This window comes from Liolophura sinensis, chromosome 8 (genome assembly GCF_032854445.1).
Source record: "Liolophura sinensis isolate JHLJ2023 chromosome 8, CUHK_Ljap_v2, whole genome shotgun sequence".
Lineage (NCBI taxonomy): Eukaryota > Metazoa > Mollusca > Polyplacophora > Chitonida > Chitonidae > Liolophura > Liolophura sinensis.
Window position 1 is genome coordinate 24,513,847 of NC_088302.1, and position 23,178 is coordinate 24,537,024.

At 39.9% G+C, this 23,178-nt stretch overlaps 1 protein-coding gene across 1 annotated transcript; it reads left to right on the forward strand.

Annotated features, from left to right (window-relative positions):
- The first annotated feature begins 2,474 nt into the window (after window positions 1-2,474).
- Window positions 2,475-17,791, forward strand: LOC135472138 (ribonucleoside-diphosphate reductase large subunit-like). Its single transcript, XM_064751499.1, has 20 exons — window positions 2,475-2,713; window positions 3,395-3,669; window positions 3,852-3,940; window positions 6,869-7,046; window positions 8,141-8,241; window positions 8,486-8,545; window positions 9,303-9,342; window positions 9,759-9,835; window positions 10,246-10,331; window positions 11,016-11,157; window positions 11,634-11,717; window positions 12,230-12,471; window positions 12,598-12,799; window positions 13,392-13,541; window positions 13,974-14,195; window positions 14,387-14,463; window positions 14,875-15,010; window positions 15,366-15,461; window positions 15,957-16,145; window positions 16,792-17,791. Exons 2-20 carry the CDS (start codon window positions 3,651-3,653, stop codon window positions 16,984-16,986), a joined length of 2,385 nt encoding a protein of 794 aa, XP_064607569.1. The 5' UTR covers window positions 2,475-2,713; window positions 3,395-3,650; the 3' UTR covers window positions 16,987-17,791.
- Window positions 17,792-23,178: the final 5,387 nt, after the last annotated feature.

Sequence of the window (23,178 nt, forward strand, 5' to 3'; positions counted from 1 at the left end):
AGTTATATATGTAAGGGTGCTTGATTAATGCATATTTAATTCCGCAAAGCCCAGCCAAATTCTGCTGGCAGGTGTCGTATTTACCCGCTTTCTGCCACAGCTACAAACGTTTGCTTCGAATATAAATATATACCCTAAGCATGTATATGTTGGACCTTGATTTCCGGTTTGACATCATTTGTTCGCGGACGTGTATAGAGGTGGTTAAATGGAATTTCATTCTCAAATATATGGCAAGACCAATTTCCCAAAACAATGTTTAACACTAGGTCGATAAGAACCTTCACTGCTATTGATTTATAGGAAAGTGGTTGTATGTAACACATCTGTAAAGGGACGGCGTCTGCAGGTAGGCATATTCCGCAAGAAAACTTGCAAAGTGACGCGTCCAGCGGAGTCTAAATATCAGCACGACTCGATCGGCAAACACTCGACTTCCTATGACAGAAAGCTACTATATTGGCGTTGTTCCTAGTCGTCTTTAAACGTTTCTCTCTAGCCTTTCTGCTAGGTCAGCTAACTTAGCAAGAGTGTTTCCACTCAGCGCTCAATGTGGCTGCGCTATCTGTACAGCTCGACGTTCTTGACACCTTGGAAACGTTCATCTCTCACTTAACGCCAGGGAAATATGACAAGTCTCCGGAGACAGGAACGAGGCCAGACTGTTGAACAAACTCGCCAATACAACAAGATCCATTTTCTAGGCTCTTCAAGTTAAAGAGGAGGCTCCTTATCCGCCATCTAGACGCACTCTTGTCTACATGTTGCCTTTGTCAGAACCAACAGCGATCGTGGCGATCGAAACGCAGATGGAGGGAAGTACGTACAAATTATGGGCATTGAGTTAATGAAAGGCACACGGCATTTGTATCTTATGATGTACGTCTTAACTCAGTAATTCAGTCAACCAAAGTATTAACATTAACTGAACAACTTGTAGCATTGTTTTTTAACTATCCAGGATTGGGCGACCTCAATTTTACCTCAATAAACATGTATCGGTGTTGTAAATATGCTTACGACCACACCATCCGGAATTTTCTTTTATGAGCGACGAAGTTATGAAGCTCGCAGTCATTCACTCAAGTCCAAATGAGAGCTGTCACATTTACTATCATTCACTGGTAAAGATTTTGCTGGGTTTGGAGATACCGGCTTTCACGCCATTTGACATTCGTCATTTATATTCAAATTTCTGTCCGGAGCACTTTGTGAGCTTGTGTTTGGGCCATTTGCTATTTTGGCGCTTGTATCGCTCATTGTCTCTTTGTGCCATTAGGTACATTTCATCCCAGTTTATCCTGAAAGTGACATTGTGTATAGTTCTGAGGAAACATACATCGACAGCTCGACATCACTGACGCTTCTGTCAACCCGCCCGTTCTGAGAAGTTATACATTCACGGGCAGTTGGGGAATAAACCACTTATCAGACTATCATCCGACTGGGGTTGAGGGATTCATCTTAACTGTGGATTCTGTATTTACGTGGGCTATATGTGTGTGTAATTATTGGTGTTGTTTTGTATATTATTGTCAGTTGTATTATTTGTCTATTTTGTTAAAATGTATGTATTGAACTTATTCAAGCGTCTTCGTGTTTCTTTGTTTGATCTTGTGTAAGGCCTATCGCTCATCTGAGAGTTAAGCAAGCCAGTTGTTTCTCATCTTTACTCTCCGATAGTGGTACCCTTACGTCCCCTGGAAACGCTAAACTGCGCAAGCGGCCATATACCAGAGTCTTACTGAATTTTTAAGAGCCTTGTTGGGCTGGAAATTCTGCATAAATTGACATTAACATCATTCGAACTGTGAACGATTTAAAAAAATATACATATGTACACGGCGCGAGCATATTTGCATAAGCCTATGTAGAAAGATGTGTGCCTTATGTATATCACATTGACTCAAATAGGCTGACTGAGTAAAAAGACAGGTTCGGTGGATTGGTCTCTGCAACCGGGCACTCGATCAGCTCTCTCCTTGCATAGTCATACTTCACCTGCTGTAGATATACAGCTGATGGTCAGCAAATGTTACAGTAGCGCCACTCATGTTATATCTGTATAATTTATAAGCTATCCCTCCGGTCTCCGTTGCTCAGTTGGTTAGCGCGCTAGCGCAGCGTAATGACCCAGTGAATGATCCAATGCGGTCGGTGTGAGTGCAGCCCATGCTGGCTTCCTCTCCCGCCGTAAGTGGGAATGTCTCCAAGAAACCTGCGGATGGTCGTGGCTCTGTCCGGTTTCCTCCCACCATAACGCTGGCCGCCGTCGTATAAGTGAAATATTCTTGAGTACGGCGTAAAACACCAATCAGACAAATAAATAAATAAATATAGGCTATCCAAAGTCACTGAACAGAGCACGGTGACCTGCTCGAATGACGACATCGCCTTCCTGTAACAGCCCGCCGCGCCGCAATGATTGGCTACTGTTGCAGAGTGCGTCGTCATACATGTTTTAGCATGTTCCATTTCCGTAGCTACGTAGAAGACACGAATATCAACGACAGATGTATAAATAGACCATTACGGAGAATTTGGTTCTGTTGACGCGACGATATTAGTGACAAATGTATGCATGGGTGAAGCTCCGGTTCACAAAGGGTGCTAATGTACAGTGTGCGCAGTTTTAGCGGTGACCATGCACTGTGGTGTACAGTGCAGCATTTTCATCCATGTCGGTAAAACACGGTGCATGTGGCTATATACAGTAGGTCCCTTCCTATACAGGCAATGTAACTTATTATGTATTTATTTATTTGATGGGTGTTTTACGTCGTACTAAAGGATATTTTCCACTCATTCATCGGCCGCCAGCATTGTGGTGGAAGGGAAATGACCATCCGCAGGTTGATGTCAGACTTTCCCGCGTACATCCTGAGAACAAGCCAGCATGAGCTGGACTCAACTCGCTGTGCCAGCAATATCGAGGTGCTCCTGAATCGATGTACTACCGAAGTGCTACCTTAACACAATAACCACTTGGCCACGGAGAGCCCATGCAGTATGTTTGAAAATGCGTGTTGGCCCAGCCACACCCAAAGTTATTTGAAAGTGGTACGGCCATCGGTCGACTATTCCAGCACAAAAGGCGAAGGTCCAGAGGCCGCCATTACATTAGTTCGAGTTTTAGTATACATTATTCGATCGTTCTGCCCCTATGTTATTGAATTATTATTAGTATGTTATTGAATTGGCCCTACGTTAATCACCAATGAAATAAATAAATAAATATGTAAATAAATAAATACTTGTTAAAGCTTTGATCATAATGCCGGTTATCTAACAATAAATTACAATATGTAACACTTATTGATATTAAAAATAACGCATCTCAGGTCCAAGGCAATGTTTGACATGAAGTGTAAGGGAGACTATTTTGTTCTGTCAGGGGGTGACCTCCCCTTGAAGAGCTCGCGCTAAATGCTACCAGTATTCGTCCACGAGTGGAACGGAAGTACATCCACCAGGAGAACGGGCATCCATCAGGAGGACGGTGTAGAGCGCATGACAACACATAGGGCGCGAAATGCAACGTACTAGGATTGTATTGTGACCATCAGTTTGGCGCCTGTTTCAACCTGGTGAGGTTGTGTGTTCTCTGTCTCCGAGTCCTCGGTCGTGTGCCCCGAAATTATCAGTCCAAGATGTTTGTTCACAAACGAGGTAAGTGATTTGTAAGTGAAATCAAGAACAGACTTGGTGATTTTGTCGATTTGTTTAACGGTCCAGCATAATGAACGTATCGTACTTCGTCCTTCGATTCCAACTTCAACCCTGCATGTGCGATGATCTTGCATTATTTCTGTTTTGTATTTGATTCTTTACAAAATGCTTATTTATTGCAGATGGAAGGAAAGAAAGTGTCATGTTTGACAAGATCACTTCTAGGGTTCAAAAGCTTTGCTATGGTCTTAACCCGGATTTTGTCGACCCCGTAAGTATTCCCGGTTTTTTGTTCTGTGAAGATTGAAATCGCGGGAAACCAAGTCGTAAAGTGTTTTGTCTCGAGTAAAAATTTTCTCTTCCGATAATGAAAAACAGTGGTATCAACCAACCATTTGGGACATGTGTGTGTCATAAAAATTAACAAATCACAGTTCAATTAAATTAAACCGCGAGGTCTATAATTTTATAGTTTCGAATATTTACCTACTTTAATGTTTAATCGTTGAATTGAAAAGCCTGGTAGTTCCATTTCGCAAGACACTTTGAAACGCCTGCACTCGCCCATTTCAGGTGTACATTAAAAAGAATAGGTGAAATCCACAGAAATATTTCCTTATCTCATGTCAAAATAACTTTGTGCTGTCATGGCAAGTCGGTGTACTTAAATCTCAGAACCGTGAAAAAAATAGTCTTGCATGCCAACTAGTGATATTTCATGGATATCATGGATGTAGAATAGAAAGAACAATTTGCCGAGTCAGTCGATTCTAAGTGTTTGAGTCAAGGCTTGCAGATATCGTGTGCACATCTGCTTCGTTATCCATGTTTTCTGCCTGTGGCCTCACATACAATCCATCGTTGTCGTATGACTGAAAAACTGTTAAGTATGACATTAAACCTGAAGCACTCATTTACGTACAATCCAGATTTTGGAAGAACCCAATGCGTCTCACGTGGACACCACTATATTGAAAAGCAAAAGGTCAACACTTTATCAGGTTTTCTGCATATAACTAGTCTGAAATTGATTGAAACTTGGAGTGAGCGAAAAGACCCATCTCTTCTAGGCCACTCTGGAAATCTGTGTGTTGTCCCTGTTTTGGAGTGGATTTAACAGCAAACTTCGTGCCTACATTACGAATTAAGAATCAGACATTCTTGAAAACAGACCTCAACATTCACCTTAATTGAACTATGGTTGTACAACCTATTGCGATCAGATGATAGAGAACCGGTAGCTTGACCTTTGTTTGGATTTTTTGGAGCAATGTTCGTTGGAAAACGGTGCATGCCACAAGATTGCAGCTTCTCATTAGCAAAGGATTTGACGCTTAAAATACAAACTCTCCTGTGCCTGGCTTCTTGTACTGGATGTATGCATCATGGTTACTGTACTGCAAGGAACCGAGTGACAGAGGACACACAAAACTTCCTCACCCATTGGCGGAACTCTTGCGTGTTGCAGAGGCACATTTGTCAAGTTTAAAACAACAACAACAGAAGATTGAAAGGGTAACGATGAAAATGGGTATCGACAAATAATGAATGCCCGATCAGGCAGGCTGCGCGAGCCTTTAACATACCCGCAGAGATTTTTGCCTGCATTCGGCATGTGGGCAGGCGTTAAGTTACACCACTGCTTTCTGGGTCAGTTTCTGCAAAATGTGTGTTTTGAGGACTCTAATTTTACAGCTTAGCACATCTCAAACTGAATTAAGGAAACAAGAGAAAGATTTGGAGCTTTCTCCTGGTGCCAGCAATGCTACAGATGAGGGACGTAAATGCGCTTAAAAAATTAAATAATTTATTTCTAAAATTCAAGCAGAGCGTACTGAATACGCCTGAAGATTTGTATGTACGCCTAGGTTCCTGAAAGCTAGCATGCGTGCAAGATTTAAAGCAGACAGTCCTTTTAAAATAAAAAGTAAATCTCCACAGTGAACGGTGTGCTCGCTGTTCTCTGTCTTTGTGACATTCTTAAGTGTTTGCCGTGAAGATGTAGCAAAGGGTTAAGAATGCCCTTTTTGGTTAATATACTGCAAGTTCTGCTTCAATATTGCACAAAATTATCCTAATATCGCTCTCAAATGTCTGATTTCAATTCCCCATGGATTGTCTCTATGTTAAAGTATCATCAAGGTTTCAGTTTCTGACATGCACCTATGATTTTGTGAACAGAGAAGCTAATGCACTGGAATAAAAATATGACGACGATGACAGCTGGTAACATATGCACACACTTTAGATTTATACGATATACTGCCAATAATTAAAACACAAATTAATGAATTGTTGTCTTCTTTTGTACATTTGGATTTAGCCTATATCAACTACCTTTTTATCATGGTTTGACCCCCAAGAAGGCAGTTATTTAAGAACTGTTTGACAGGTAAAAGAAGAGTTTACCTGTCCTATCTGGCAGGTTACCATAGAAAAAAAATGGTACTTCTATCAAAGTACAATGAATGTGAAATACAGTATAAAATTGGCAGTGAGTTATTGAAATAGGCCTAAAATCCACATGGGTTGTATTAATTAAATGTATTAACTGCATTCAAATTCATTCCTCTTGAGAAAAAGGGGAAGTAATAAGTTTATTCTAGAATGTTATGAATTTTGGGCAATTCCCATGTATATCTACTTGTATGGTATTAGGTAAGAGGGATTCATCGGTACTACATGGATTCTTGTGGTAGCTAAACATCCCTCTGCTGCCTGGGATTCAAATGCGCATGTCATATCAGCATGTCTTTTACAGGGGAATGAGGCAGAGATTAATGTCTGGCTTTCGGTGGGAGCTCCGACTCGACTTGTCTAACTTGACGCCTACAGTCTATGTTGGGTAGCAGTGTTGTAACTTTAAATCCACACTCGGGCAAGATTTATATCTATGTTTGAATTTTATGAAAAATAAACATTGTTGAGACATTACTTGCCTTGAGAGAACCCCAGGTACTCGCCAGAATGGTTCATACTGTCGCAGTTGGCGAGAGGCGACGACTTATTTTTTCCCCACGAACTACAGAGGAAAGAATCTCTGTGTATGTAGGTCTTTTCTCCACCCCCTTCTACTCGCACATTCCAGGTGTATAACTCTGGACCCAAAGATACATTGTGCTTGGATTGTGTCTGACAGAAAATCATATTTGTATAGATATCAATCTGTGATTATGTACCATATGGTTTTTGTTCATAGGCTGTGATAACATTGAAGGTCATCAGTGGTCTGTACAAAGGAGTGACCACAGTAGAGCTGGACAACCTAGCTGCTGAAACTGCAGCGACCATGACCACAAAACACCCGGACTATGCTGTGCTGGCTGCGCGAGTTGCGGTCTCGAACTTGCACAAGGAAACAAAGAAGTGTTTTAGCGGTGGGTTGTTGGATATTGTGCTCTGATTTCAGCATTGGTAGATTCTTCATAGTGTTGGGAACGAATGTTATCTACAGTATTCAGACTGTAGGCCTCACAAATCAGGTGATCCATGGCATGATATCATAACCTTGCATAGGTCTTCAGATACATTTTCGTCTAGGTATTCCAGTTGCTCTTAAACTCATGTTACAGTAGTGGAAGGTGTTCAGCCAATCTCAGTTCATACATTCACAGGGGCCTCCATGGCTCAGTGGGTTAACGCACTAGCGCAGCGTAATGACCCAGGGGTCTCTCACCAATGCGGTCGCTGTGAGTTCAAGTCCAGCTCATGCTGGCTTCCTCACCGGCTGTAAGTGGGAAGGTCTGCCAGCAACCTGTGGATGGTCGTGGGTTTCCCCCCGGGCTCTGCCCATTTTCCACCCACCATAATACTAACCGCCGTCGTATAAATGAAATATTCTCGAGCACGGCGTAAAACACCGATCAAATAAATAAATATCATACATTCACATGACTGCTTCCATAGAGATTTAACTTAATGTACTTGGTTCACTTTGTAAATGGATTTTATTTGGGAAAGTTGTTGTGAGTGAATATTTATCGTGCATACATATGCTGTTCAAGTCCTACCGAACAAGTTACTCCATGTACCTGTAGTTATAATACTGTACATGATTTGTGATCCTCCTATTTGTTTCATCTTTAAAATATTGCCTTACTGTGCGGTACAAACTTTTTGATAAGTCATTTTACTTCTGAGTGATTTCAAGAGGCTCAACCATTGTTAACTGACTTCCTGTAAATTTTAAAAAAAAAAAGTTGAGTTCCTCAAATTTAAGGCAGTAATAACACAACATAAAAGAAGCAGAACTTCAACCATTGTTAACTGACTTCCCGTAACTTTAAAAAAAAAGTTATGAGTTCCTCAAATTTAAGGCAGTAATAACACAAAGAAGCAGAACTGCTTAACATCTAGAGAGATCCGTTAAACATGCATAGTTGAAGGATTCTGTGTGACTATGCATCTCTGGGAACAATTTCATATGCTGTCAATCAAGCTGTAAGGGACATGCTGGAATTTTAATTTACAGATGTAATGACCGACCTTTTCAACTGGGTGAACCCTAAGACTGGCAAACACTCCCCCATGATATCTGAGGAAACCTACAAGATTATAATGGATAATGCTGATGTAGGTGCATTTTGTCATTCATTATCATTTTGTCAACTGTCCCGCATACAAAGGTTATTTAAACAATGATGAAATGAATACAAAGTTTGTAGTGTAACATGAAATAAACGTTTTCTTTTTCTCATTGCTGGTTGTCTTCTGGTTTATCTTAGTTTATTTTAAACCTTTCAGTTGAAATTGTGAAAAGTTATTTTTTGGACTCTAGATGTTAACATAAAAAAATATTCTTTTTTACCTCTTTCAGAAACTGAACTCTGCCATTATCTATGACCGAGATTATAGCTACAATTATTTTGGCTTCAAGGTAAGTTAACATTTGAAAACTACTGTGCCAGCTTCATTACATATGAATTTTTCCATGTTTGGGTTCATGGGTCTTGGCCATGCATTCTGCTTCATTAATTTTGATATTGCTGTGTATGGAGGCTTTAAGCACATCAAGTGCAGGTGTCCTGAAATTCCGTCTCATGGTCAGGGGTAGCTATGGTAGTGTAACTTGATTTTTTTTTTTAGTGCCTGCCATCAGTTCAGCCTGCACCTCAAATCAGCCTGCCCTCACTTGAAAGGGCCTGCCATCAGGGCAGGTAATAGCCTTAATCTACCTGCCTACAGCCAATATTTGACAAAAGCTAAACATTACCTACTAAAATGCCTTCAATGGAATGGATGACACATTGAAGCACAAGCATAACATATATGATATAAATTGATCGTTCTCCTGTCTTGGTCATACTAGTTCAATTAAATTAAATGCTGAGGTCTATAATTTTCAACAATTTTCTAATATTTACCTGCCTCAACGTTTAATCGTTGAATTAAAAGGCCAGATAGGTCCATTCCACAGGGCACTTTGCCGAATGAAGTGGGTACTTAAATCCACTTTGAAATGGTTGCACGTGCCAATTTCTGGTGTGCATTAAAGAGAATAGGACCTTTATTACCACTGCTATGAGCTTGGGATTACAGTTGGCGTTAAGTTACACTACTGTCCTTTGTTTGCAGTAAGAAGCTCTTGGCGGCCTAATCATTGTTATCATTGCTTTCTGTTCTGTTTCTTTCAGACATTGGAGCGGTCCTATTTGTTAAAGATCAATGGAAATGGTGAGTTCGGAATGTGGTGAGTCTGTAAGAGACTTGGTAGCCCGTGTCATCTCAGACGGTTTTGGTGTGAAGGATGGAATTTCTTCCACCAATAAACCGGACTGTAGTCATTCATATATTTAAGTGAAAAATACTTGAGTATGCCATTGGATACGACTCAGGTGAATAAATAAGTAAATAAAAAGGCACAAGTGAAATTTAAATCCATAAAGAAGTTATTAATATAATGAAAAATATAATGGTGTTTGAAATTAAAATTTTTACACCTGAAGAGAAAAAATAGTGGTTTCTGACTATGATAGATGAGATGTTTGCTCATTCCAGTTGTCTTGGTTGTTACTGAGTAGCTAGTGTTTTTGAAGTGAAAATTTGACAGGTTGCTGTACTGATATGATTTCCTGTGTGTGTTTGTACAGTGACTGAGCGTCCACAACACATGCTGATGAGAGTCTCTGTTGGAATCCATGGCAATGACATTGATGGTGCAATTGAGGTTGGTTTGTTTTATCTCTTGAAATAATGGAATTTCTTTAGAGCCAGGGCGACGACTGTTGAAATCTAGCTCACTGTGCAAGTTTGATATTAGTCCAAAACACGTTGAGAATAAACTCTCCCCAGATTACTTCCTGTAACTCTGATTTTTGTGCCTACAAACTATTTGTTTTTGTAGTATTTCTGTGAACATCGAGCAAAGAAATGTGCCCCTCAAGTTGTTCATGAAAATGGTCACATGTTAACCAAACGGCATTGTAACTAGGGAAGAGAAAAACAATTTTTCAGTTGCTGTTTACATAATTGGGGCGGGGATGTAGATGTTTGCTTAATTTGTCCAAAATATTGTACATTATATAACTACGATCCAATGTAGCAAGCAGATTGAAAATAGGTGTATTTTGATTGTAGACATACAACTTGTTATCAGAGAAATGGTTTACACATGCCTCACCCACTTTGTTCAACGCTGGGACAAGCAGACCTCAGCTCTCCAGGTGAGTGGGTTATCTCCCTTTGCACAGCAAAACGGTGCGAGAATGCACTGTTTGTTGTGTACGTAAAAGAGAAGTGGTTGACTGAGTGTATACTTGTGGAGAATGCTGAGGAATTCAGACAGTATGGATCATTGCACGCAAAGTGGTGAAAAATTCAATTGGAAAATATTTTTGGATATTTTCTTACAACTAAAGAAATTAGGATTAAGTAAAGCTGACGGCTATGTTAAACATAGTTCATTCCAGGAAAAGTACAATAAAAGCTGTATGTGCCAGCCTGAAATAGTTCTTTGTTAGGGGTAGCCCAACTCCATCAAAAAATAGTGTAAGTCAGTACAAATTGTTTGTTTTATTCTGGCTAATGAAAAACAGATGAAATTTAAGGTTGAGAGAAAAATGTTTTCCAAAAATATAACATCTACAGCCCAGTAAGTGTTGCCCTTGTTCAGTTGTTCAGAATCAGTTGCTATAATAACAACTGATATTGATTAATTTTGATATTAAATTAATATTGATATTAATAACTATATTGATTGTACAAAATTATAGATCTGTAAATAATAATTGAAATATTACACCTGGAGAATTGCTTACCATAAATGTTGAAGAACGGGTTTACCAGCGGAGAGTGTGATTTATGGACAAATTAGTCATGGCTTCCTGTTGTCTTTGTTTTTTTTCTAGCTGCTTCCTGTTGACCATGTCTGATGACAGTATTGAGGGAATCTATGACACACTGAAACAGTGCGCTCTGGTATCCAAGAGTGCTGGGGGTATTGGGCTCAATGTTCACAACATTCGCTCGAAGGGCAGCTATATCGCAGGGGTAAGAGCAGTTTCAGGATTGTTCATCCTGATTTGTGTGCATCATCGTTCCAGTCTCATCTGATGTTAAAAACTAAAGATTACACAACATGTTATTGCTTATTAACAATCGGAAACTGTTGTCATGATGACAAGACTGTGACTAATGTTATAAAAAATTTTAAATCCCGCACTGACAGGTGTAAAACAAATTTATACAAATTTGAAACAGTGTGACAAGATCTAATTCTGACATCTGATCATACCTGTATATCTGTCCAACCAACCTGAGAGTTATGCATCTTTCACTATGTATAATAAAATGCTATCATTCTGTTTAGGAGTGTGATAATGCTGTGTAATAACTGTGGACTTCAGCACTTCAGACAGTGATGCCATATCTCAAACTTCAGCTAGCAGACATTACCTTCTGCTTGTAACCGATGTTTTAGATGCAAAACAAAAGGCATTGCATTTGCTTAATTATTTTCCTTTCAGACTAATGGGAGCTCTAACGGCCTTCTTCCAATGTTGAGGGTGTACAACAACACTGCTCGTTATGTGGACCAGGGAGGGAATAAGGTAGGATTTTTGGTCTACATGCAAATCTTCATTACCCTTCAGAGCTTATTTTAGGACCACGTGAAAATCTTTTGTATTGGTATGCATGCAGTATGTTGTGGGATAGAGTAATGAGACTTTTATAGCTGTCTGATTTTTCATATTATTTCATTTGAATTTTCATATTATAAAGGGACTTCAAACAAGTGGTCTTATTAAATCTCAAAGCTTTTCTTCAGGGTTGCTCTTGTGGACAAGATAGAAAGCATAGTTTACTCTAAAAACATGAAGTACCAAATACTTAAATCAGGGACCACTCACAAAACTTTTGTGGCATTTTGTTGTAACTTACAGCAAACTGTAAGTTGTGAGAAAGAAATAGACATAAAATAGCCTCCAAGATTTTATGAAGGCTTCTCCTAATCTTGAATATCAAATGCATGCATGTAGTATTTGGTGAATATTCACAAAGAATTGGCTAAGACTACAACACAGCCGGGAATAAAGTATTTTGTGTTTGCCCCTTTCCGCAGAGGCCTGGAGCATTTGCCATGTACCTGGAGCCATGGCATGCAGACATCTTTGATTTCCTGGACTGTAAGAAGAACACTGGGAAGGAGGAACAGCGAGCGAGGGACTTATTCTACGCCCTGTGGATCCCAGATCTGTTCATGAAGAGGGTGGAAGAGAACAAAGAGTGGACCCTCATGTGCCCACACAGCTGCCCGGGGCTGGCTGACTGCTGGGGAGAGGAGTTTGAGAAACTCTATGAAAAGTAAGATCATCAGGTTGGGGGTATAAATACATGTAGGTGTGGAAACTGCTGGCTCTTATTTAGTGGGTAGTTATTTTTTTGTGTTTTTTTTGGTCTGAATTGTATTTTTCTGTTTGTGTTGCTCAGATATGAGAAGGAGGGTAAGGGCAAGAAAACGATCAAGGCACAGCAGTTGTGGTATGCCATTATTGAAGCCCAGACGGAGACGGGCACACCCTACATGCTGTTCAAGGATGCCTGTAACAGAAAGAGCAACCAGCAGAACCTGGGCACCATCAAGTGTAGTAACCTGTGTACAGAGATTGTGGAGTACAGCAGTCCCGATGAGGTGAGAAAGTTTTGAGGAGAAATGGACAAATTTGCAATGCATGGGTCACTAACTGTGAATGGCCAGTGGTTAAAGATACTTGTAGGATGTCGAAAATTGTACTGATAGACCGTCTTATGGAGCTGAGTGGTTTACCTTTGTATTCCTCAGATTTGAACCGTTCATTTTAGGTCTAGGATGAGTCTAAAGGTCTGCATCCATAATTGACAATAAAATCTGACCAGTGGAGTATTAAGATGTCAAAGTATAACCAAATTAAACTTGTTGTTGAGGAAATTCGATGGATAAGTTTAATAACATGCTTGTTCAAAGGATCAAGGTTTCCTTTCATAATTTTTTTCAAAGACTACTGTGCATCAGTGTAATTTACATCAGGAATGACAGATTCTGTGACTAAATGTGAAAAGAAAAAACTTGCTTATGACGTCCTGCTGTTATTTAAATGCCAATGTGTGATAAGACTCATTCATATTTATTTTGAAATCTTCTCAAAAGTGGATGTAAAAGCCTCCAATGACTGCATGGTGAATATGACCAAGGGCTAAAGAGTAAATTGATTTGTAACAATCATTTGTCTTTCATCTTTCTTCAGGTGGCAGTATGTAACCTAGCTTCCATAGCACTCAACATGTTTGTGAAACCAGACAAAACCTATGACTTTGGGAAACTACAGCAGGTGACCAAAGTCATTGTGAGAAATCTCAACAAGATCATAGACATCAACTACTACCCAGTGCCTGAGGTAAACAAGCTTCTGATTAGATTCAGATTGCTCTCAATCTATAAATTCATAAAGTTTTTCACAAAAGTGAAGGGTTATTAATTGTAAAAAAAGTTTAAAAAATCGCATGGAATCCTGTTAAATCTACTAAAGTTTCGTGTGATTTTTCACCAACTTAAGTACAGCAGAAGGATTAGTGTTTTGAAAAAAATCCAGAACATTGTAGGTGATTCACTGTTGACCTTTTAGTAAGGACAAGGTGTGTTGGTGAGACAGGGCAAACCTAAATGAAAAAAACCAGTGTAAATTTAAAGGGCCTGCTCTCATTAGTGTACATGTCGGAAGATTTCTGGAGTATTAAATTTACATATCCCGAGTTTCTTTTTCACAGCCAATCCAGAATACTGAGCCAATATTAAAAGCATGACTGACTGCTCTAATTTTCTCTTCCAGGCCAGAAGGTCTAACATGAGGCACAGGCCAATAGGTATTGGTGTGCAGGGCTTTGCTGATGCCCTTATCCTCATGAGATATCCATTTGAGAGCGAAGAAGCTCAGGAATTAAACAGGCGCATCTTTGAAAACATTTACTTTGCTGCACTGGAGGCCAGCTGTGAACTGGCTGAGACGTTTGGACCTTATGAGACCTACCCCGGCAGTCCTGTTAGTAAGGGTGTAAGTATACAAACTGCTTTGGTAAAACTATTACTGACAACACGTCCCATCCCATTACTTTACATTTTTAAAGTGGTTTGAATACGTTTTTATATTTACTGTATCAAAAATGAAAAAAGTTTTAACGTATTCAAACTACATTTTATTGCATGCAACATCATTCTAATTTCTTACTGGGACTTTTGTTGTAGATTTTGCAGCATGATATGTGGAGTGTGAAGGACACAGACCATGTGGACTGGAAGGGACTGCGGGCAAAGATAGCCAAGTAAGTCTAGTTTGACAAGCAGAGGGCTGTAGGATCTGTTACCAGATGGTAATCCAAGGGTGCTGACCGATCCACTAAGACAAATGCTCCCTTTTTGTTAGGACTTAACGTATGCTACCAGCCAAACAATTGTTTGTGTAATATTTGTAATATTTTATGCTAGAAAGTTATTATCTATATGGTTGTTGAGAAGAGATAAGTGAGAATAATATGTAAGTGGAAAGTTTGATGTGACTTTGTGGCAGAATTGCATGAAAATCACTATTTTGACAGAGATTAAAAACATCGCCGGTAACCAAGTTCCTAAAAAATTAATGAAGAAGCAAGTCTTTGATACTGATTTATTTTATAACCAAAGCCTGAGAGTCATAATTGGAAAGTGTGAGAGTTCATTTCACTCATCTGTTGCAGGCATGGTGTGAGGAACAGTTTGTTGTTAGCCCCAATGCCAACAGCGTCCACTGCTCAGATTTTAGGCAATAATGAATCCATTGAAGCTTACACCAGCAACATCTACACAAGGAGGGTGCTGTCAGGAGAGTTCCAGGTAAGGGAGATTACTGTGTTGTGCATTCTGTATGTTCATGCAACATTTAACACTTGTACGGTGCTTGAGGACATTTTGGTGTTGTGACTTGACACAAAACTTCTTTAAAGCATGCATGTAGCTACAACCGTCTTACATGTGAAAAGCCTGTTCTCTGAATCCACTGGTTTTCACAGTTATCATGTATCACGTACCTATTGGCTTTTTGCTCTGTGATGTATAACTTTTGAAGTGTTTAATGTATCTTCAACCAAAATGTGTACATTTGACAGTTGCAGTAAAACTAATGATCAGATTAAAAACGATGGTCCTATCATTGAGTGTTTATACTCCACTTCCATTTGTCTTCTTGTAGGTTGTCAATCAGCATCTGCTCAAGGACCTCACAGAACTGGGCCTGTGGAATGATGATTTTAAGAACAAGCTGATAGCCCACGGAGGATCTGTACAGGTAAGCTGTAGGCTGTGCCTCAGAGATGGTATTGATCACTTTTGCTGACGTGAGTAACTTTGTGAGCTCGGGTTAATCCAGGCTGTGGAGGCTGATGGAAATGTCACCTGCCCATCAGCTGCCCGGTGGTAATATTTCTAAGTGGCAGATGAAAACTGACAACCAACTACCATGGGTAGTGGCTATGGAAGTTTTTCTGACGAATCTTGTTTGGGATGTCTTAACACAGTTTTCTAATAAAAGTACTAGTTTCTTATAACTGTGATATCAAGGAAAGCCACTGTAGAAACGTCCACCGTTAGCAATTGGCTTTGATGTTAACTCTGTTGATCATGCAGGCAGGTTTACAGTATGGCAAAGTGGTGTGTACAGTCAGACCGCCAGGTGTTGTAACCAAGCAACTCGGTTTTAGCCCACTGTGATGCTGGCTGCCGTCAGTGAAGTGAAATATTTTTGAGTATGGTCTTAAATTAATCAATGATCCATCTTTGACAGAATATAGATGAGGTTCCTGATAACATCAAGAAGCTATACAAGACTGTGTGGGAGATTTCCCAGAAGACTGTGATTAACATGGCGGCAGACAGGGGCGCATACATTGACCAGAGTCAGTCACTCAACATACACATTGCCGAACCCAACTACGGCAAGCTCACCAGCATGCACTTCTACGCCTGGAAAAAGGTAAAAATTTGAGCACCTTCATCAAAAATCACCAGAAAAAAAAAATCACTATCAAAATCACCAGACGTTTGTGTTTTAGTGCTCATACACCTGTGTTAATTGATTTCTTCTGATTGTTAATTTATATAAACTGATTTATGGGTGGAGGAAACCAGCAACCTTCCAGTACCTGATAAACCTCGGGACTAGAAAAAGGCAGTGAAGAAACAATGACAGGTGACTTCTGGTAGGAGGCCTCATTGGTAAAGGGTCTTGATATTTGTAGAGGCTTCACCTTCACCATCTGAGCCAACGAGACCCTGAAAACTGTATTTATAATATTAAAGACGTAACCTGGCCAATGGAATGCAGCATCGTGAGATTCAAGTTTAAAGATTTCGCCAGAATTGCTCATTCGGGCATACAAGAAGGCCACCTTGGATGTTAAGTGTGGGCAGCGACTCAACAAAGGCAGGAAGGTTGGTCGATACTGTTTTAGGATTGTAATTCAATGGTATTCTGTATGTGGGAAGGTCTACCAGCAACCTGCAGATAGTTGGGGGGGGGGGGGCAGTGGCGCTTGTAAAGCAACTCTTTGGCGAGTTCTGACTTGTTCATGTGTCTTCTTGGTTCTGAGCGTTAAAGCCACCTGTGCATTGTTTTCCAGGGTTTGAAGACTGGTATGTACTATCTCAGGACCAAAGCGGCTGCCTCAGCCATCCAATTCACTGTAGATAAGTCCAAGCTGAAGAAACCAGCAGCCACAACAACACCAACAACTGCAGAGAAGAGTGAAGAAAACATGGCAGCCATGGTGTGCTCACTACAGAACAAGGACGAGTGCCTGATGTGTGGCTCCTAGACAAACAGGGGAGATAACCCTGTCGGCCTTGTGCCAAAAAAATACCAACCTCAAAGTGCCTGTTGAGCTGAGCTATCTTTACAATGTGACGAAGACTGCAAATAAGCCTGCTTTGTGGCTGCTTGCCAGTGACATCCAGTTTTCACGAACTTTTTGCGAATCTACGCAAACAAAAAAGCATTGCCTACTTTTTACTGAGTATCAGCTACAAAGATCTTCATTTAACTTGGGAAAGTAGAAATATCACCATAAACAGAACTGAAATAAGAGCCAGTTTCATTTGTTATCACTGATATATATATATATATATTGTGTACATAGACTCTGTCCGTTATTGTGCTATTTATCTCCACTGTTCTTCTGCTATTCCAACTCATTTCATTGTCTTAGTATCATGTCTTCATCGTTTTAGCAGACATATTATTAAGAGTAGAAACTGTAAAGTGATTACTTAACGTTTTAGCAAGGGTGTGGAGTGAATCTGTTTCATCGCTTGGTCATGTTATATTTTGTGTACAGCAAACTCATTACATATTGTGGTGACCCTCAATAAATAACGGACCGTACATCCTCATTGTCATTCAATATCAAAACATGGGGGGAAAAAAGTGTGAATGTTATTGAGCGTTTATGATTATCAGTCGGTGTGAACTCGGTTCTATACATTTGTATGTTTTATCTGAAATTCAAATTTAGTTTTACGTGTCAGCATCTTTTCCTCAAACTGAGCAAAGTATGGTTGGTAAGTATACTATCGTTAATGTTGTATTATCCATCACTGGTCTTGCAAAGTAAACTCTGATATCTGTACAAGTGCTTTTGTTTTGTAATACTGCATTTGTGCGCCAAACGCGGGAACAGTCGCCTGTACTGTCCAACATTCAGTGGTTTATCCCGAGGCCAAAACGGTTGTGTAACTGTACACCTAATATGAACTAAATCTGCTGGTATGATAGGCATTCGGACAATTACATTGGCTGCTGGGTTTCGCTTTGACGAACCAATCACTGCATTGTTTCGAAGCGTTGAAGTTGCATGTTCTAATGGGGGGCTCAGTTGGTTAGCGCGCTAGCGCGGCGTAATGACCCAGGAGTCTCTCACCAATGCAGTCGCTGTGAGTTCAAGTCCAGCTCATGCTGGCTTCCTCTCTGGCCGTACGTGGGAAGGTCTGCCAGCAGCCTGCGGATGGCCGTGGGTTTCCCCCGGGCTCTGCCCAGTTTCCACCCACCATAATGCTGGCCGCCGTCGTATAAGAGTACGGCGTAAAACACCAATCAAATAAATAAATAAATACATGTTCCAACGTAAAGATGTTCACACGCCTCGTACCAACCGTTGTATATAACTAAGACAATCAGGCTCCTAACCGATGAGAATAGCGAAAAAACACCAATCAAATGAATTATTCACTACTTGATTTATTTGATTGGTGTTTTATGCCGTACTCAAAAATATTTCACTTCTACGACGGCGGTCAACATTTATGACGAGAGGAAACCCATTACTTTAGTACAGCGTTACACACGAAAGTTACAGTGAACAAGTTGAGAATGTTCGTTTTCTGCATACAGTTAAGCGGTTGACATGTGGACCTAAATTTGTTGAAGCAGTCTGAATTAAAGCAATATAAAAAAAAATTTGAACAGCTCACAAACACGTTGACAAGACCCACTTTTGTAATGAAGATAGAGGCTGTTATCCTTGAGATAGGTTAGCATGCCACATCAACCATTCAGATTCGTTGCATTTACTGACGCGGAACTCGCCGTTCTGGAAGCTATAAACTAGTGAAGAAAACTGATCTGATGTTTTGACTCTGAACCACTTTACCCATCAAATGTAGAAAGGCATATTTTTACATATGTTTACCCGTGCTCATTGATACATTTAAAATTGTACCTAATCAAATTTGCATAAATATAGAAATAGCCACAACCACCTGCAAGAAACGAATGTGCATGTACGTGGAGTGAACCGCGCAAACTGACAATTGAATACAGTTGTACGTGGTAAACAACATTGTTCAGAGGGCAGCAACCTTCTACAAAAGTTATTTATGCCAGGAAGGAGAGTTTTGTTAACAATGAATGGACTTTAAAGCAGACAACAACAAACAAACACATGGTGTTTTCGGTTGGAATTATCGGTTTGTATTAACTATAAATGTATGTCGGACTACGTTTTCTATATAAAGTAAAATTATGCAAGCCTTTACGATTGACGCGACATCGTGTTTCCGGTTTAACATGGCGTCCCCCGTGGCCACGTAAGAATTCCAGTGTAAATGTTGATTTATTGAGTTACCAAGCTGACTGTCAGATTAGATCCTTTTCCACCCTTCTTGCTAAATAAATAAGAATATTACTTGCTATCTTTTCTTTTAATAAGATATCTTGCTCATGGCAGCTCATACATGTAAACAAAACGCCCATGCATGCATGTACTCTGGGCTTTCACTCTAGATCTCGTTAGCTCTCAGCTCTCCGTAAATCAGCAGTTGCTACCTTAATTGACCTGTGGTTAATAAAGCCTATATACGTACCAGTTATGTTCTGTCGTGCTAAAGCGGGATACTGGTACTAAACTTTCATTAAACTCCTTAAGTTCATTTAACTGTATAAATGTGTAAAGGAAACAGCACTGGGTCAAAAGGGTACGACGTGATATTATACGCGAAAACAGCTGTTAAAAATTGATGTAGGTTTCGTGAAAGTGTAGGCCTATGTATCGGTATGTATGTGTATTGGAACCAGCGTGTATTGTTGTGTGTTTCTGCAACGTCTTAACAATTCTTAAAAGGTTATTTCTCAAGTGTCCATTAAGTTATGTACATGCACAGCATGTGAACACAATGTCTCGGTAAAAGGCTGCGTAGACCCCGTGCAAGTACATGTAGTTGTTTATTGACGTTATGGGGCTTTATGCGAGAGCTTGAAAACTGTAAAAGCTGTACTGTGGCGTTTTACGTCATAGGCCTACAGTTTAATATACATATGCATGTTAAAAGGAATACTTTAAAAACTTGAAAGCTTAAACCGTGATTCTGTTAAGTAATTTATATTGAAATGAGGCGGAAGTTTTGCCTTTAATTCTTATATCCCATTTATCCCGTGTTTGGTGTATGCGTTATATAAAGTATCCATATTATAACTTACATAACATGTAGACGGCTGCGTTTGTGTATGATATACGCGCTGTAATTTTGTGCAGAAAACTTAAATTGGTCACCCTCAGTAAACGTGCGGAATGTTCATTTGTACGACACCATTTTGTGAGTCGGACAACTGAAGGAGGGGGGGTGTGTGTTGGGTAGGGTGGGGGTGGGGGTGTCATGGGGTATAGCGGTAACATATTAAGTGTTGGAAATATCACTGTAATCTTTGGTTTACTCCCTCATTTTGCAGTTTGACAGGAGTCTGTTCTCGTCAATTATAAATTGATATCGAAGTGCCCATTTGTATTATGGGATGTGTTGGTCCATGCATTTTCAGTATAATGTAACAGGCTTTCTCACTGATATGTACACGTATGATAACTCAATGTTCATCCATCAGAGAGAGAACATCCGCATCAGCCATTGTCATTACCGGATACAGTAAATGCAGAGGTATACAGGCCCATACCTATCACGACACATACAGAAGTCGAAATTTCGAGATAAGAAAATCAAAACTGAATGAAGTAAAAGTTTCGACATTCTTTTCTCGAAATATCTGCTTTTTCACACAATTTTGTATTTTACCGTGACGCTAATCGGTTTCGGTTGGTAAAAACTGAATCGTCAATAAAGTTTTACAACTTATACGACATCAGTACAAAAGTTTTGAAAAATAAAAGATAATAGAATCGTCTAAATGTATAGGCTATAAAGACAATTTTACGTATACATGTAATTTCCTTGAACTATTCCCGAAAATTCGCAAACACTGACATAAGACTTTTGCAAAATTAATGAATGCTTGAGGTTTTACGTCGAACTTAACAATTTTCAGTCATATGGCGACAGGGATTCATTAGGTGTGAACTGTGTCTTCTGGCAGGGTGAGTCCATGCTTCCAAAGTGCTGCGGCCACTGAAGAAGTATCATGCAGAAGACACCACACATGACACCACACCCAATCACATTATATTGACACCTGGCCACCAAGTCTCTTTAATGCTCTATCCTCTCAGAGCTAAGCACCAAGCGATGAATCAACAAGCCTTTAAAATCTTTCATATGACCTGACCCAGGGTTGATCCCAGATCTTCTGACTTCGAGGCAGGCGCACTAACCATCAGGCCACCGAAGCTGTCTCTTTTTCCAAAATCAAAGCTTTAATAGTGAGGAAATTAAGATTGTTTCCAACAGTCTTCAGATCAAAGTGCGCCATCAGTCGTTTTTCGTGAAACATTATTGGTGTTATGCCTAGTTGCTATGGTAAGGGAGGAGACAAGCGAGTTGTCCATACACAGTGTTGCCCACAACAGTTAACTCTGTGGCGCGTTAGCAGTGAAATTTAAGCCGCTCACGAAAACAGCACATAGAATCGTGCTTTAACAGACACATATGGGTCTTTCCGCGCCGTCGTAAATTAGCAGTGACCCCATTGTGGGCTAGGATTACTGTTAACCTTCAACCTTTTCGACCTCAAAAACACTTTTTTCATCATTTCTTTGTGACATTAAAGACGTAAGTGTCGTAGAATTTTTCAAAGTATTTCTCTAAACCCCGTAGTTCTCTTAGAACGTTCCAAAATATATGTTGCACAGGTGGATGAAAAGGTTGAAGGTTTCGTATATATACAGACACGTACGACCATACGAAATGTAAACAGTATGTGGAAATAACTGCAACGTTAGTAATGTATTTACCACACTGTCTAACCCCATGTAGCAAATCAGGCCCGAGGCTGCGTATAGGTCACGTGTCATCGAGACACTTGTCATTGATGTGTTGAAGGTAAACAGAAGGTTACCGGTAACTACGTTTATATTTCATATCAGGTAAGATAACGGGGGCCAAATATGTTCGCAAAGAAAACCCGTTTCACGATACGTACACTGTCAGTGTGACACATGTAGTATAGATTTCATTGTACAAATTTTAAGCCCCATAAGATTAAGCTGTTAAATGCACTATTTTAAGTGCAGAACTCAATTGCGATCGTGGATTGGCGCTGCTCACTTTTCAACCGGGCAACTAACTTTATTTTGACGCGTAGGCCTACACTTTTTTTTATTAACATGCAACGGAACCAGTTGCAACGAATTTTATTAGGGCGTAATTTCCTTGCCTAGAAGTTCACTTTAATACCTTGAGTCTATCCCCAACTGTGTGAAGAGAATGTTTCATGCATCAGTTGAAACTATGTGTAGACTATTATGGAATGCTACCGTGCAGGTGTTAACAAAAGATTCGACGACACGAATTAATATATGAACTGCAGGAGTCGAGTTCTTTTAATAGGTTTTCATTTCCTGAAGAAAAACTAGATATATGCATATACGAGTTGTGTACATTCGATTGTGTATTTGGTACTGTTCTAGTATGTATTATTTCTTATTCTATTGCAGATTTTTTGTGTGTATAAAATCAGGTAAATTACCTGTATGCATATGGTAGCAAAATATCAGATATAGCCTTTCCGCCTAACGTATTGTAAGGTGGAAAGAGGTCGCCAAGTGCTTATACCTATCACAACATGCACTTCATGGCACCCCACACCTGGCGCTAACGGTCATATAACGGTAAATCGGTGTTATTATAGCTTCACATGACGCAGTTTTACCTCCAGGACCTACCTCTTCAATACGTAAAGGGTCTTGCATTGATTATATTTTGGAAGGGAAAAACGGGCTTGTATATAAGTCTACCGGATCGCAGTGGATGGTACCCTTTATCTCCGTTGTTTAGACAGGTGGTCAACAGTAAGGCTAAGTTATTTCGCCGGTAACGTTTGCGGGCAACACACCTTGTAAGCGTTACAAAGACGTTATCCATTCAAACACAGGCAAGACTGGAAAGACTTCACGTCTTACGAAGGCAAGCCCAGTCTCATGCTCAGATACAAGACATTTTCCCAAAACTTTCGAGAATGGCCATCCAACACACCGTGTTTTTATTGAAAGGTGAAAGTTATGTCCCTTTGAGAATGATGGCAACTATTTAGTTATGAGTTCTTATCTCAGGCGATGCTATTGAATGAAAAT

Coding starts and splice junctions, on each gene's coding strand:
- LOC135472138 (XM_064751499.1), top strand. Junction 8,546..9,302: donor ACAATTATTTTGGCTTCAAG/GTAAGTTAACAT, acceptor TGTTTCTTTCAG/ACATTGGAGCGGTCCTATTT. Junction 9,836..10,245: donor ACATTGATGGTGCAATTGAG/GTTGGTTTGTTT, acceptor TTTTGATTGTAG/ACATACAACTTGTTATCAGA.